At 36.0% G+C, this 17,946-nt stretch overlaps 1 protein-coding gene and 1 long non-coding RNA gene across 2 annotated transcripts; both read left to right on the top strand.

The window, feature by feature from the left end:
- Positions 1-6,072: 6,072 nt before the first annotated feature.
- LOC139115430 (uncharacterized) lies at positions 6,073-7,257 on the top strand. The gene is made up of 3 exons (XR_011548120.1): positions 6,073-6,123; positions 6,516-6,814; positions 6,950-7,257. It is a non-coding gene; the product is annotated as an uncharacterized lncRNA (long non-coding RNA).
- Positions 7,258-7,859: 602 nt separating this feature from the next.
- LOC139116618 (uncharacterized) lies at positions 7,860-12,760 on the top strand. Its single transcript, XM_070679214.1, has 4 exons — positions 7,860-8,184; positions 8,455-8,546; positions 11,358-11,733; positions 11,939-12,760. Exons 1-4 carry the CDS (start codon positions 7,860-7,862, stop codon positions 12,199-12,201), a joined length of 1,056 nt encoding a protein of 351 aa, XP_070535315.1. The 3' UTR covers positions 12,202-12,760.
- Positions 12,761-17,946: the final 5,186 nt, after the last annotated feature.

Below are 17,946 nucleotides of genomic sequence, written 5' to 3'. Positions count from 1 at the left end.
ATAATCGTGTTTCATTTTCTGTATGCCGTCTGTGAAATTATGTGTTTAAGCACAGACAAATAGAAAGACAGACTAGCAACGTGGCATGCCTTTTGTTTCATTGTCGTCTCGGTAGACTATGGCCTGTTCATATTTTATTTGAAGGACGTTATAAGGCGGTGGAGTACATGATTAAAATTTCACGACACAAGGTGATAAAAGTAGCTGGTTGAATGAAGGAATTACATGCACTTTATACCTAATATGATTCTGTACAAAAGTTGCCCTTCACATGAACTGATTTGAACATCGTTCGATCCTCGAAATTAAAAGCCTTAAACTTATGCCCAAGATTCCTTGAGGAGACTTTAAACAATTTTCTTTCGAAAACAAATATAAAGAAGACAGAGTCAATGTTAAAAATTTCAGTATTACGGAAATAAATCATGCTATATTGCCGACATTCGAACTTCAAAATTAACGCTATCTTTGCGTTTATCGTACATTGGAAAATAGAATATTACAATGATTTAAAAAACAACAATATATAGAAAAAATACAACAAATCAATAACTATTGAAAAATATTTTTACCCAATGAATTTTAAAATGAGCTCAAAACAGGTGGTAGACTTAAAATGAAAGGTATAAGTTTAAGAGTCTTCATATTATGTCACTGAGACACGTAGCGTCTTAAATAAAAAGTATATCATTACTTGAGCGTATACACGGTCTCCCAAGATCTTCATACGGTAATGAGTACTCAGGTGCCGGTAGATTAGATCAATTTTGCGAGGTATCGAGTATAACCTCCTGTATACGCTTACTGATCTTATTCTTTTCTATTGGTTAAAACAAACAAAAAACAAAAAAGGACACAGGCAATTACATTTCAAATATATAAATAACTAAATAAATAGTAAATAAATAATAATAAATGAATAACACTGGAAAATGTTATCATTATATGTATGTATGTATGTATGTATGTATGTATGTATGTATGTATGTATGTATGTATGTATGTATGTATGTATGTATGTATGTATGTATGTGTGTGGGGGGAGGGGTGTGGGTGCTCGTGGTTGCGTGTGGGTGCGTGCGTGTGTGCGCGAGCGCCTGCATGTGTGCGAGCAAGCATGTATGTATGTATGTATGTATGTATGTATGTATGTATGTATGTATGTATGTATGTATGTATGTATGTATGTATGTATGTATGTATGTATGTATGTATGTATGTATGCATGTACGTACGTACGTACGTACGTACGTACGTATGTATGTATGTATGTATGTATGTATGTATGTATGTATGTATGTATGTATGTATGTATGTATGTATGTATGTATGTATGCATGTACGTACGTACGTATGTATGTATGTATGTATGTATGTATGTATGTATGTATGTATGTATGTATGTATGTATGTATGTAGGTATGTATGTATGTATGGATGGATGTATATATTTATGTATGGATGTATATATGTATGTATGTATGTATGTATGTATGTATGTACTTATGTATGTATGTATGTATGTGTTGTGTGTGTGTTTATGCATGTTTGTGCGAAATTATGTGTGTACGTATATACGTATGATGTATGTATGAACGTATGTATGTTTGTATGTATGTATTTTAATTACTTTTTTTTACATTTGGCGGCTTGTACAGGTATGCAGTGACACTGACACTGACAGTGCAATAGCAGGGCAGTATCTGATAGTGACACTGCCCGTAGGCAGTAGCTGTAATAACTTTGACAATATTTTTGTTCAGTTTATACAACTGCGCTCTTGTGCTACTCCCTACAGTGTGTTGAACTGTCCAGTATTCAGTTTGCTATCACAGCCTGTGTATGTGTAGCATGCATTGTTATCACAGACAACTGACTGCCACTGATTAAATTATCACCTAATACATATTTATATGTACAGGCTTTGTCGAAAAACTAATATTGTGTGTTTGATTACGCTGTTGGGAGATAGCAAGACACTGTAGTTGATATATTAGTAAACATAGAAATATTGCAAAAATCATCAACAGTTGCAGCTTCTGCCCTGTTACTAGGCTCGTTTGTTTTTTATGACAAATCGCATATGTTTACATTTTTTGAGAGATTAAAGTCATGAAATGTGACAAAATGGTTCTAGATTTTGTTAATGATTACTAACATTACAACAACTTGATGACATAATAATGGTATTCATTTTCATTGAATCACCTACAAAAACTTGGAATGGAAAATGTAAAGCATAAAAGGGAACCGAAAAAATTTCAAGTCCCCCTCTACAAATAAACCCTAAAATTTTCGAATCCGACTGAATTCCTCCAGCCCCCCCCCCCCACCATATTTTTGTAAACGCAACCTAAACGGGTTGGGTATCAGTGTTCGAGCTTCGATTTCAACGAGGTCCTCATTTGACACCTTGTATCATGAATCTCATTATGATAATCATGCTCTACTCTATTATTTTACATGATGAAGGAGAACTTGCTGTAAATAGTAGACTTATAACCATTCTATTTGTCCTAGCTTGCACCTTTGGTGACCACACATACATGCATACGTACATAGAGCTTCCATTTTGCGAAAGGTCGAAAATTTACACTTAGCCTCGCTTGGAGACATACAGCTGAAAACATTTACATTCAACCTCGTTTTGATGCAGCTGCAAAATTATATATATATATATATATATATATATATATATATATATATATATATATATATATATATATATATATATATGTGTATGTATGTATATATAATTTTGCAGCTGCATCAAAACATTCTGATATATGATATAACTGCAAAAAATATAGGGCCTCGTTCAGATAGAGCTGTACAAATTGTATATACATAGGGCCTAGCTTTTGTAATACAACTGCAAAATTTTATATACAAACTCGACAGCTGGGATTCGGAAAATGTTATACCTATACATCCTTGCTTTCGAAACAAGATAGTGACTTCCAAATGTCCATATAATGTTGGTCGCAACTAACTGGATTAACAAAAAAAAACATTGCATTCACAGGGCTGCACACAGCAGGGCTTGTGTGTTTCACAATACCATAGAAGGACCGTAGTAGCCTAGCTTTTCGCGGCAGAGCTGTGTGTTACCGGCATTAGACGGCCTGCCACCATGTAGTGCTAGTAGGAGCCCAGCATACAGTGGTGTGTGGTATGGGGCCCGTTCTAGTCAAAATTATGTTTTATTAATTTTAGTATGTTAGAATTAATTTTATGTAGACTGGAATTAATTTACTAGCACCTCGAATTAATTGTATGTTTCTTTTAATTAATTTTTATATGCTTTAATTAATTTTGTGTAGTCATGCCGAATTAATTTTATGTGTTCCAATTAATTATTTCTGCTTATCTTTGGTGTAATTAATTTTATGTAGTCTAGAATTAATTTTGCCAACATTTCAAATTATTCATATGTTTTTATGTGCCGGAATTAATTTTATGTAATCTAGATTTAATATACTAATTCCTTCAATTGATTTTGGGTTCAAAATGTTTTCACGTGCTGCAATTAATTTAATGTGTGCTAGAATTAATTTCTACTAGTGTCTTGAATTAATTTTGTGTTCGGTCGAAGTAATTATGTGTGTTCGCTGGAATTAATTATGTGTTTGAGCGAATTAATTATATGTGTTCGCTCGAATTAATTATATGTGTTTGCTCGAATTAATTATATGTGTTTGCTCGAATTATTTTCGGCCGATCCCACAGTCCTTTGCGCACGCTTTCTTAAATCAATATGGCGACTCCCGACCGGAGTGGTATAGTAATTCAGGCGCTCGAATCGTGATCTGTGAAAATGGAAATCAATAAACTGATCACAAAAACTTTTGTAGTGTCTCCTGTCTGAGGGATCGTGTATGTGATTGCCCATAGAGCGAAGACCGACCAATTTTGTGTTTACGTCAGACGCGAACGTTCACCCTTTCTAATTCTATCGGCTTTGCCAATCATCGTGTTCTGTATATGTAGTGTAGTGCAGTGTACCGTACGCGTACGCAGCATTCGAAAATGAAATCTACCGAACAGATTACCGAACGAATTTTGATTGTGTAATATGTAGAAATTCCAGTTCTGAATTTTTGAATGAAGCTTAAGAAATGTACAGAAATGATTCAAGTTGTATATATCTGAAAGTTTTGAGTAAGCCGGCACGATGTTACTACTCTCTATTTCGAATTGAATACCTCTCATCGGTTTTGAATGATTGCTTTTTGCAGAGTGAAATATTTCATGTTATGATAAGGTACATAAACTGATAGCACGGTCTTCTGTGAAGTTGCCACGAAATTACATCATCTTTTCACACAGCATGCAATACTGCATGTAGGGTGAAAGCTGGTCTGTTCCAAATTCCAATATTGTTATACTCCTAGGTTTGTGAAGCCCTATATCCTGCTGCGTCAAATCATTGCCATTGGTCAGTTTTTAATGCCCAAAACTTCATTGACATGTTAACATACTTGCAGTCTCATATTCAACAATTTTGAATGATCTCCATGCATAATTAATCTACTTGTTCTTTTGTGTAAGCCACATCTTGTAAGTAATTTCATCAACTGTTGATTTACATGAGTGATCTTCTGTAGATCTACTGTAGATCTACAAGGTGTCTCATCTCCTTTTGTGCATACTAATGAGCTAGTAGATGAAGCTGAAGATCTACTGTTTCGTCTAATTTTTGTCTACATCATCGTCAACACTATGTCCACATATAATCTATAAGCTGACCTATGACCTAATTAGTATGCACAAAAGTAGATGAAGCAGTTGATCTACAGACGAATTAAATAAAGTCTATTGTAGATCTACCGCGGACTAGATGTAGATGTATGTATGTATGTATGTATGTATGTATGTATGTATGTATGTATGTATGTATGTATGTATGTATGTATGTATGTATGTATGTATGTATGTATGTATGTATGTATGTATATTTGGATGTATGTTTGGGTGTATGCTTGTTTGTATGGATGTATGAATGTTATTCCAATTTCCTCTCTGTATACATTTTCCATCTGTTCTATCTCTGAAATAATGTGTGATTGTGTAAATTATTTTTTTTACATTTGGCGTCTCGTACCCTGTACGTATTCATTAGTGCTGCATTTCAGTTTGGTAGAAAAGTACGATGAATAATTACATGTCTTGAGAAATAATATTATCAGGTGTATACTATATTACAGAATCTATTATATCGGGATCTTGGTATCCAAAATGGCAATTCTATGGCGTGCATACTGGTTATGCTCTGTGTTTGGAAATCATACTTTTGAACAGTTCATTTCACTCCGTTCAAGAAATACCAGTGTAGTGAATAAGCATTTCAAATGAGCCAATAGCTGTTGAGTTAATGCGAGAGAGTTTGAATCACACAGTCACAAGAAGTTGACTCATATTGTTTGTTGCTTTAATCGTGTGCTGCTCTTTTGAGTGAAAAAGTGCTACCTATGCATGGAATTTTGTCTATTTGCTGATGCCATGTTACGTTAGCTGAGAGCTGAGCCTTTTTTCCAAGTTGGAAACGTTAGTATACTGTACGGCGTGTTCATACTGGACACAGGTTACACAATTCGTCCTCTGAACAATTTTCGAAATCATCATGTCTTCAATTGCTTTTCTTCGTTTGAGATTCATTGATAGGCTTTAGTGAAGTCGCATAGTGTAACTGTAATGCTCAATAATCACTAGAAGCGACTGCATACTAGACGAACCGGACAAACTTGTGGTTTTACGCTGAGGACAATGTATATTTTGGTCTTACCTCAGTAATTTGTTCTTGTCTTTCACAATATTAAACAACAGTTTGCCTGGACAACTTAGTCTGCACATCAAATAAGAATATATGAGTGCGCCATCGGTAGCTGTTGACATGTGATTATGTATATGGCCGCTTCAAATGATTAACTAAATGTGAACACTTGCATGGCTGTAATGTGAGGCCACTTATTATTGACATAGGGAGAGCCCTGAAGTTTTTTGAGATAACGCCGCTACTTAGTAACTTCTGAACCAGATGGTTTCTACGGATAAAAACACAAGCGACGATATGCAGGATCCTTTTTTTCAACTACTTTTGTGCAGCTCAAGTAACAGATGTATGTAAATAATCAATGACTTCTGACCACATTCCATCGAACAAGGAGAGCTAATAATGTTAATAAGTATATCAAACACTGCGATGCCACTGTCTGTCGCCACAAGCAGACACCAGCAGTTACATTTACTCAGTGATCAGTGATTAAGATAATAACCTTTTTGGCTGACCAGTCTTTCAAAGTCAAAGTTGATTGTTCATTCTTTATCGTATAGATAGTCCTGTAATTTTTGTTTTTACTCCATGAAGTCTGTAATCACCCCATATCAATCAGTTATTAATTCTGACGTTTGTATGAGCATGCGCAATATATTGACCAACCCTGTAACTTATGTTAATCTGAACTTTGTCAAGCCCTGGTTAGATAATTTTATATTTTTGCGACACTGCATTAAAGGTGAAACACAGACATTGCAGCTATGAGCGGAAGAAAGAAAATAGATGTGCGTCACGCTCGATCTGAGGGAAATCTGCTACCATTGCAGTGTCTAGAGACTGACACCGTCCATGAGCTAGCAAAGGCCGTACAAGACAATGCTGAATTATTTGATCTGAAGAGTGGCGTCATCAAGATAAACAAGATCCGCCTCTTCTTAAGAGATGATAGAGGAGAATCTCGGAAACTTGAGTTCTCTGAACCGATATCTGTCATACAGAAGGATTACACGGTTGAATTTATCGAGGAACAAGAACCCAGTAAGTGCACAACTAATCTTATTAAGCTTGATTTTCGAGATGAATGTGTAACGATAAAGTAAGATACGCCAAGTTATGTGCAATTGTGCTGCTATCAAACAACAAGTAGCGTAACTGTTTGCTTTTCTTTTACAGCTTATAGTATTTCTGTCAAGTATTTTAAATCAGTCAATCCAATAAGAATATCATGCAGGGAGAGCACTTTGGTTTCTGACTTAGCAATAGACATACAAAAAAATATAGCAGACTTCAGACTTGCCACAAAGATCACTGAAAGAGCGCAACAAGATGGAAGTGAAGTGGTATTGATGCAGACAGTTGACGAAAATAAATCAGAGGAGTTAAGTCCAAATACAACTGCCCGTAGCTTAGAAGGCTCAGATGTCACCTTCAAAATCAAATCACATCATGCAGGTGCGTACAAAATATATATTATAAAATATGCATGGGATGGTTTTGGTTATTACTATCAGGTATATCTATTTTCATGCCGTGCAAAGCTGATATTATTTTCACAATACATCGGAGAGGACACAGAGTCCATATTTTGCATTAATCGCTAGCACCCTGGGTATTCCGAGTTTTCTTAGATAGCTAGCCACAACTTTGAAAAAACTTTTTAAAACTGTAATTTAAATGTAATACAGAACCTTATTTCAACACATCTTCCATAAAACGGACTCAAACTCGCATGATGGAAGTCAAGTACAAATCTAACGTTTCTCTGTCAGTAGTCAGAGGCTCGACCACTACAATTCTACATATTTTCTCGTGTGCTTGTCTGATCGATTTGTGTGCGAGCACGCGTATCGTATTTAAGAAATGTATAATTGTCAGTTGGCTCAGTTGATTTTTGCCCTATGTCACTATAATATGCGACAGTTTATTTCATGAATATGACTTTGTTTGTGTACCGTCTATTTACTGTCTATTCTGTGCTGTTTTGTGTCTATGTTTACAACTATTGTCTTACGAATTCTGACCTAATGTCATTAGATTATGGATTTGTATGAATGCGATTATTTTTCTGATCAAAACTCTTGCTATGATTGCATTAAATAATACAACAGGAGTTGAAGTGTTCATTAAACATAAGACGACGAGGCACCCAATTCGATTCGAGTGTTCTGATGAAGTTGAGGTTTCTGATTTGGCTGAAAAAATAAAGGAGAAAATTGCTGATTTCAATCTTACTGATGATTACGTCAAGGAAGTGAAGAAGAAAGGCAATGAAATCACTTTGAAGACAATCGCTTCCAAACCAGGAGATATGTCCCGGGTTTTGGAGACTACTGAAAAGATCATCGATATTAACCCGAGAAGATTCGAATTTTCAATAGAAACAAGACAAATGAGGATTATAACAATTGGTATGGCATGCTGAATTCAAACAGTCGAGCTTTATTTTCACGTCGATATTTTATTATTAAACCACATATGGTTATCCTAAAAACTCATCACGCTTTGGTCGTAGTAGTAAAACAATGTTCTGGTGATTAAGTAATGTTACTGACTTCTAAGTTTAACGTTAAATTGCGTTCGCTCATCTATTTAGCATGAATGTTGCAATTTTCGTTTGAAATAGTCATTAAAAAGCTATTCCGTAGTTTCTCAGTTTAAGTTATTTCTCGTTTATCTAGATGACATCAAGGAAAAGTGTAACAATGTGAACATTGCTTTCATCGGTGCACCTGGACATGGCAAATCATCCTCAATTAATACCATTATACAAGTAAGTCAAACGGAATTCATTAACAGTATTATTAATGATTATTTTTACGTCAGCAGTTGTTTTGAAAAAAGCATCGTAAATTAGTCCAGTAGGGAGGGTGCCCGACTTAAGATGGGAATGTTCGTGACCATAGTATCAGACCCATGGCAACGTATCCAATATAAGAGGACGTAGAGCTTGGGCGTCGAGAATGGTGCTTTGTCCCTTTACAAGTCATGTTGCTTTGGACGTATTACATGTCTCGATCTGGATGACCAATCAATGCATAGAATTTAAAAAGAGGCATTAACGAAACATGTCGGCCAAAGGAGTGTAGCACGGTCCGTTGCCAATGGTCACCAGAACGACTAAACTAACAACCCGAACTCCTTCAGTGATTAATTAGTACCCCGGACGAAGTCTAGGGGACTGTGGCTCCGTGCGTCCGTTCGTGCGTCCGTCCATGCATCCACGCAGATATCTCAGATATGCCTAAGCCAATTCCTTTCAAACCAGGATAATACACTATTGCATATGGCAATTAACTACACAATTACAGTAAGGCAATTGAGTAGTATTATGTCAATGAATTATTCATTTGCATATTTAATGAACTTTAATAATAAGTGTGATATGTCAAGAAATACTGCAACAAATTTATTGAAACTTGGTACAGATGTTGATCTCAAAGTCTTGCAATAGCAAAGAAAGTCATAGTAGCATATTTTCAATTTATTGCTCATTTGCATATTGCAACAATTGCATAAGTGTAACAATTCCTGTGCTATGTCCAGAAATACAGCAGCAGATTTGATGAAACTTGGTACAGAAGTTGATCTTAAAGTGTTGTAGTAGCAGGTGAAGAAATTAGTCGTATGATGGCAATTAATTGCGTATTTGCATATTTGATGAACTGTCCTAATTAGTGTGATATGTCCAGAAGTACTGCGCCAAATTTGACTAAGCGTGGTACAGATGTGGATCGTTCAGTAGTGTAAAAGTGTATAGCGACATTCTGTTGATGCATAATAATTTACTTATTAAATGACCTTTTGTGGTTAGGGTGGCAGTTCAGATTGGCTAAACAGGGAAACAATGTTTGCAACTAGAGATCTATATAATGAATAACTGAACTAAATCTGATTACGCTTGCTGCAGATGTTGATAATACAAAGATTTAACAGTCAATAAAGGCTAATTATAGGAAGTTTCTTCTTCACTGAACATGGGAGCATTTTGTTTCCAACAAGCATTCTGACTTTTTACGTCAAAAGCCATTTCTCAGACATGTCTTGACAGGTTTTTTGTAGATCAGTAGAATTTTACGAGCCACGGTATGACATACTAATTCTGTGCAACTCGGTGCAAGGACATAAACCAGCGCCATTTATACTATTTCTAATGTCTACTTGTTTGCAATAAAATCACATATGGACATTATTCACAGACAGGGCTTTGGTACCAGCATTTCTTTTTTCATGAGCATTATAATGTCTTCAATTTTTAGTCACGTCCAGTGACAAATTACCAATTACAAGGGTGCACTATGTCATTGCCAATGTCTTGTTTAGAGAGTAATATGGCGCACTGCAATGGAAAAGTCAAGGAAGGGTAACTCAAATGACACACATTTAAGGGGGCGCTGCACCAAATACAGTGTGTTTTGCTAAAAAATAACTATTTTGCAAATATTCATTCAATTTTAATTACTTTGTCAACCCAAGATTAGAATATTTGTCGAGTTCACCATTTAGCGTAAATTATGTAAATATATGCAAATCACCCGCTTTTCTGCCTTGTTTTTCCTCCCAATTTCAAAAGTGCCAAAGAATTAAACTCCACACTGGCTGCGTCAAATTTTCTGAAATTTTCACATGTTCTGTAAATGCTATAACTACTGTTTTGTTTGGCATTTTGAATAAAAGGCATTTTAATTTTGCCAATCATGATTTTAATCACTTTTTTTAGTGTCAGCCTTTCAACCCTTGCCATTGTAGAATGAGGAGAGGTAATGCAAAATAAAATAGTCGTTTTTACACATACTATTCTTTCAAGTAAAATATTACATTTCAGAAAATAGCATCAAGGTTTTGACTTAAAATAATTTTCATCGTTAATACCAAAATTGATATTTTTACCCAAAATATACAGCCACTTCATCCTTCGAGTAAATTACCGCTACCATACTAAACTTTAGAGTGTCTGGTTTTTGAAAACATATAGTATTAAGGGGTTTTCTTGTATCTTTGATGAGAAATATTGCTTTGAAAAAATGTATTGGTAACAGGCAGCTCCACCTTATTTATAATTTGAGGTCGTATTTCACGGCCATCGTACATGAAATTCATTTTAAAGCAATACTGCATCACTACACCAACAAAAGAAAATGTGAAATATCATGACGCATTTTGCAGTTACAGGTTTTAGTTTATCTCATTTTTTGTTTTCATGAATATGAAAAATAAACACAGAAGTCTTAAAAGTTTTCTCTTTTGCGTTACTCAGCAAACTTCATTGACCATCCAAAGGCACGTAACACCCGCACTTCCGTCTGCATACACAGGGTATGAACTATGGAACCAGAAAGGAGCATGACAGCATTTCCATCCCATACTTAGACTATGTGTTCAATCAATAATGTACATTTGTTATAAGTCACGGTACCTCAACCTGTAATGTTGAATGAAATCTATTTGCAGCAGTTTTTGAAATTAAAATAATATCTTCTTCTCAGCTACACAAATTGCCAACGAAAATAGGGAAAAAACAATGGTACACTAAACAGTATGAGTTTACATAATAGGTAACATGCGTGTATTTGGTCTGCTTTAGGCATTGTCTTATCTACATACGCCTTTGGCTTCCACGTGGAAAGGAGTATCGACTGGTACAGCTGCCCTAACTCCATACAAAATTAATGTCAAAGGAAAGAGTTTCAAGTGCATCGATGTTCCTGGTGGTGCACTCCAGAAATACCAGAGGGAGGGAGGAAGGGGAAAGTCATCCAAAGTAATCAGTGATATTTTTGACGGCAAATATCCTGCAAACGAAGAGTTGACCTACTGGGCGTGGTATTCACCAAAGGCTTGGGTAAAAAGCTTGAAGTTCAGTGCTGGAGTAGTTCATGCTGTTGCTTTTGTACACAAGGCAACAGCAACGGAGCTGGACCAACTTGGTGTCACAGTTGTAGAGGTTGCACAGAAGAAAGGTGAGGATATGAACGTGTAACTCTTTAGATGTCAGTAAAACAAGCGAGCTTTCTTGTCGCCAACTCAAAGTTTTGTTTGTTTTCTATTTTCATATTGGGGTTCTATGTTTATATTTTTGTCTGGTCTATTCTTCGTTCCCTATCAATGTCGACTAAAATTTTATAACATGGTGTACCTGATTTTCTAACAATGATATTCCCGTAGGGCGTGGAATTCCAGTGTTTGCAATAATCACCCATATTGATAAAAAGTCTAAAAAGGATGTCGATGAAGAAGTGGAAAAGATATCAGACGCCATGGGAATAGACAATTCGCGCATCTTCAGAGTATCCAATTTGGATCACCTGGAAAACGTGCCTATTAACAAGGAAACGTCAGCACAAGACGTTCACATCCTGCGGGTTCTTCTCGCCCTGTTGTCTGCAGCAGAAAATTACAAAAAAGGTGGAGATGTTAGTATCCGATAAAAATTATCTCAACGGAAATAAAAAAAGCAAAATCACAGCAGTCCAGACTCTCTCGCCAGACTTTCATTGATTTACACGCATACTATTAGAAAATTAATCATATGTTTACGGTTGAGGATGTTACATCCAATGACATAGTTTTTGTCTAATTCTGATATAATTGTTTAGGGTTTTAGTGTTATGATATCATAAATCTTCCGTACTCAAAATAATTGTGTAGTCCAAAAATAAAATAATTATTCAGAATTCTTGTTCCTATTCAGGTTAAACTTAAAAAGTAAAGAGAAAAACATTCGTAATGATTTTATCGATAAATTGTTCTAGGGACACTTACAATAAATTCATACCATCTTAAGCTACTCCTTGGGCCTCTAACGGTGCCAGCGTAACTAGCCGTTTACCTTTTGTCATAATAATTTGATAAAGAGTGTATTGATAAATGTAAAGCAGCGTTTTCGTTTACTGCATATGTTAGCCAATGTATACATATTGTTTATGCTCAGCTTAACTTCTTGAAATGTAGAAACTGTGCTGAAGGTAATAAAGTTGTAAAACGTTAGTATTGCTCCTACTATTAATTCTAGGTGAATGCTATAACGTTACATTTCAGAAAAAATTTTGAGATTTTAAGAAAAAAGGGGGACCAAATTTCATGGTAAAAAGAGTTGTACATGTTTTTACTAAGCACATTGAGATATTAATGTGTAATGAACTATATAAAAATATAGATGATGATCATTATACCTAGAGAGAATCAGAGAGACATGGCTGATTGTAAAGGCAATGTAAGGTCTTTCATATCATATCAGGGAACGAAGAAACAGTTTTATATCTCCCTCGTGCAATATAAATGTCGTTCTGCATCTTCTGAAATATATTATTTGGTTACAAGCCTTAAACTTATTAAGTGCATATTGACATATGGTTACGAAACGATAATCATTTAAAACATTTAAGCTGATATGGTGAGTGCGTATATTTGTGTTTCTTTTACACTGATTTAAAACTCTTCGTGTCTGCAGTTACTGTAAATATTGCTGTAAAGAAAATCTTCGGTCGCATTAGACTATCGAAAAATATTAGATATAGAACAAAATGTTTTCAGTGAAGAAGTACCACATGCTTTAATACCTAAAACATTGGCTTTTGGAATGTCCAATATCTTCAAGTGCAAGTTTATTTTAGGAAATCCTACTAAGTTACTAAGTTACGTTCTGGACTGAATTCCATCATCATTACGCGATTACAAGACATTTCGTACGGCGCTGTTCGGCATATGGTGACGCAGACAACACATGAGTAAAGCAAACGCGCAAATAACAATAAACGTGTATAGTATGGTTCCCTGTTTATTAACTCTGGCATTTGTTTTACAATACGATGTCACAGAACGGTGACGGTTGATGGCAATCAAAATCAATATGAACCAAAGACCAGTTTTGTCAGTAAGTGATTAATGCCTACAACACTCAGCAAAGGCTAGCTGAACAGTAGGAACAGCAAGTAAGTCAAAACAATCTCTTAGTGTGCATTTCTTCGTTGACGAGCTTTAGACGATGGGGAAATTGGGCCATGAAACTCAATAGTTTTCCCCTACAGTTGAACTCATATCAGAAATGCATATTACCTTCATGAAGCCCGTTCCCAACATCTTCAATCAGAAATTATCTTCTCAACATCTGCAATAGGAGTAACTAACAATAGCGCCCACTGCCCTCCAGTAATATGGTCTGCCGCGCCCCACCCCCAAAACAGTTCAAGCTCCCCACTGCTCTCTCCCTCACCACTGAAATTTCCCATTGCCCACTAGATGTACATATTCCCACATGTATATTTCATTTTATCAACCATTTATTTATCCCCCACTGTGTGTTCGTTCAGTATATGGATGCAATATTAAATGTACATTCTTGTTCAGTGTAAAGCTACCGGAATGTTAAAAGACTGCCCGTAGTCTTTGGCTTTTCATGAGCATGAGCAGCAGTTAAAGCCTGGCCGCAGCATTATCTTTTAATCAGACATGCGTGTGTGGCAACGATGATCAACGCAAATCTGTTCAAGCATTTCACGCTTTGGACACTGCTCCTCTATGAGTTAGGCGTTTGATTTTCCTACGACATCCCCCCTCTACCCCACTGCCAGAAACTTTCTACCCGACCACTAGACAAAAACCTGAAATTTCTTCCCCGCTCGGTGTAAATGTTGATTTTTTTCTCCCCGCCCGCTGGTTAGTTTTTAAATTTTGCATGAAAACGTCCTATCGGTATCGTTTTATATTTTGGCACTAGTGACAGCTTTTTCATTTTATTTTCGGACAGATTTAATTATTAGCGCATAAGATCACGACTAACGCAACTTTCTAAAAACAGGCATTTCTACGAGCAAAAATCCGACTCTTCAATAATATTCCTGTTAGACGATTATGAATAAAAATCGGCACCGATTTCTTCAACAGAGAACAAATAAACAACAATAATCCGAACGATCGTGGAATCTTCAACTAGCGCTGTAGCTACGGTATAGCTGTACTAAATGTAAAACGACAACGTATGAGGTCGATCAATGACCTTAATCTTAGAGCGTGTAAAGAACTAGAAATGAAGAGAAGACAAAAAGAGTGACAGACAAACAGATCTACTAGTACTGAATTGATATGTTTGGGACTGAAATCGCTTTCACTTAGATAGGTTTCCAGTTACTCGAGTTTAGCAAGATACAAATGCTATTATGTGTATTAAGTATAAATAAATTTGTCAAAACTCATTTTCCCTATAAACTCGTAGGATGACACATTCGAATTTGTTGCAGGGACTGTCACTGTCAGTACATCAAAAACAATTATCAGATGTCAAATAGGTAGAAACTCGCACTACCTACGAGATATTGTCAGTTATAGCTGTTTAAGTCGCCGTTTTGTTCTTTCTGTCCGACAACCAATGTGTTGTACATTTACGGATAAATAATTTTTCAGTCGTCACGTCATAATTTAATCCCCAGTCCATGGCATTTCTGCTGCCTGCAAGAGCACGATAACGTTAATATAGAAACTGACAAAACAACCATTCATCAAGCATGACCTGTGGATGACCTTTCGGTCGTTTGGTTGTAACGCAAATGAACAAACATTATCGCCATATATTCACTACCGTGTCATGATATTCATTGACAATGGAAATTCCTACATTAATTCTTTCTCCTATGTTCTTTAGCGTCTCTGTTGATTAGCGTTTTATACAGACAACTGTTGCAAAATTTAGACTCAATAATTTGCCGATATCTACTAGCGTCTTAATTAATTCAGAATATTGAAGGGTACGTCACTGTCAGTATATTAAAACACCAAATAGGGGTTAACAACTTCCAAACATTCATATGAGAGAGAGAGAGAAAGAGAGAGAGAGAGAGAGAGAGAGAGAGAGAGAGAGAGAGAGAGAGAGAGAGAGAGAGAATGAGAGAGTGTGTGAGAGGGAAAGAGACAGAGACAGATACAGAGACACAGAGAGATGCAAAGTAACATTTGTTTAACAGGAAACTTGGTCAACAAAAATAGTCAATTTGTAACCAGTAGATATGTGACACAACATTGCTTTACAAGGTGGGATGTAATAACGATATCGAGGCTTAGTTTTTGAAACAAACACATTTCCGTACGATGTTTGAATTGTGAAATCTTAGCATCTCGCCAGAGAAGGGGTAACTACAGTAGGTACGTGACTTTAAAGGAAAATTCTGTGAGGTCGATCGATGGCATATATGACAAAAATGTACAAAGGTGCAGGAGCAAGAAGTGGGATCAGGCAACAGGACCGATTCGTTCAGACGGATTCAAACAGTCCAACACTTAACATCTTTGCGATGTCACTCATTAGGGATTCCGGTATGGTTAAAACACCATATCTACGTCTTAGATATAAATAAAGAAGAAGAAGAAGGTCTCCTGAATAGCTTACAACTTACAAACTACATTATTTTACTTTAATTCTATGGATATATTAACATTGTATAAATTCCCTCTAAACGTCATTATTGTCTACCCACAGGTAAACCGTTCAAATTAAGGAACCTTTCGAAAACATGTTTACAGTACTCGATACCATGTCATCTATGTGTTAGTGTGCCCGTTGTGAATGGTTAATTTGTATTTCATCCAGTGTGATATGAATGGTATCTAGATCATTGTCAAGCCCTGGCATATGCTCTGCAGCTCTGTTGACAGTTAGGCTTGCTATTGAAATTCAAAACGAAAGTTGGCTAGTATGTAATAAAATTTCCGTTAAAATCGTCGCATACGATTTGCTAAGGCAAAAGAAGAAGCTACTGACATAGTTTTATATTGTAATAAGAGGTACGTTTCATTCACACTTTGAGCAGAGAACAGTCTCATAAAATCAAGATATTTGAAACACAGGAACGCCTTCCTACGACGATTGAAACGCACTAATATCTCTAGAACTTTTGAAGTAGATGTATTAAATAGTAGTAGTGATGAAATGTAATGAATTTACCAATAATATCCAATCTCAAATTATAGTATAGCGCCTGGTAACTTGCTTATCTTAAACAGGGAGTGCAGGGTAAATGATTCTTTTTAATCGGTAGTTGTAAAAATGAGAAACAATATTTAGCTTTTGTATGACATCGTCAAAGTGCAGCAGATGTGTTGAATGCATTTCACTGTCAAAATTAATTGTGAATTGATAGCGGAGAATTTTATATATGCTAACTGCGCTACCTCTGAGGAAACACAATAGAATTATATCAATGCTGGAGTGTAGCAGAGAAGGAAGATGAAAACGAGACAGAAAGGGTCAGGGGACAGATTAAAAAGCGGCAGTTTTAAACAAAGTAGAAATCGTAAAGTGGCTGTCTTTGAAAGAAACGCTTTTTGAATGACGCATTTAAGCGTCCTTGGGAGTTTGCGTACAAACTCTACATTTGAGACATACAGTATCTAGAGCGAGGTCACATGCTGAACTTATTTACCCACTCTGAAAATAATCGTGTTGTTAAGATTTTATACCCCACTTGAAATGAAATTTATATTGTCCGCTAAAAAGCGAACAATGCAATTGATTATTTTTCCTTATAATGTTTACAGTGCTTGTCGTACCTGTCATCTAAAGCGCCCAATGTTTGGGGTTAATCTGTCTTTCATCTCCCCGGCCTGCTATATAGTTTAATATTAGTTTGGATGTGTGCCAGGTGTTGGGAAAGGCTTTGTAATAGGGCTTGTCTGTCCAAATCAAAATGAAAGTTGAAAATAACTATGACTTTCTGTCCAAAATTGTAGCGCACATGGTTCATAAAGATGACAAAATACGGTATTGTTTAGATACATAATGCAAAAAAATTCAGACTTTCAATTAAAACCAACGAAAAATGACACACAGACATTAAAACACAAACTGGTTTCGTAGGTCATATGACATGACTCAATCATCGCTGACTTGTTTTTGAGTTGTTATATTTCCATGTGCGTTCCGTTACCCAAGTTTGGCACGCCGTCAATCTAATTGATAAATATTTCCTGCTTCCTCCGATTAGGAAGAGCGGTGACAAAGTTAGTACTACGCACGTGCGTATATGCTCATTTAACCAGAAAGCTGACTCCCCGAACGTGGAACAATTGGGAAAAATGTTGTACATTTTAAGAAAAAGTCACTCTTGTCGCCCATTCTGAATAATATTTCTGTCCCTGGCTTTTAATGCGGCATCCCCCGAACTCAGATTACAGAGAGATTTAAA

The sequence above is a fragment of the Ptychodera flava genome, chromosome 17, assembly GCF_041260155.1.
Source record: "Ptychodera flava strain L36383 chromosome 17, AS_Pfla_20210202, whole genome shotgun sequence".
NCBI lineage: Eukaryota > Metazoa > Hemichordata > Enteropneusta > Ptychoderidae > Ptychodera > Ptychodera flava.
The sequence above is the reverse complement of the archived record's forward strand: the minus strand, read 5'-3'. Positions and strand labels throughout refer to the sequence as shown.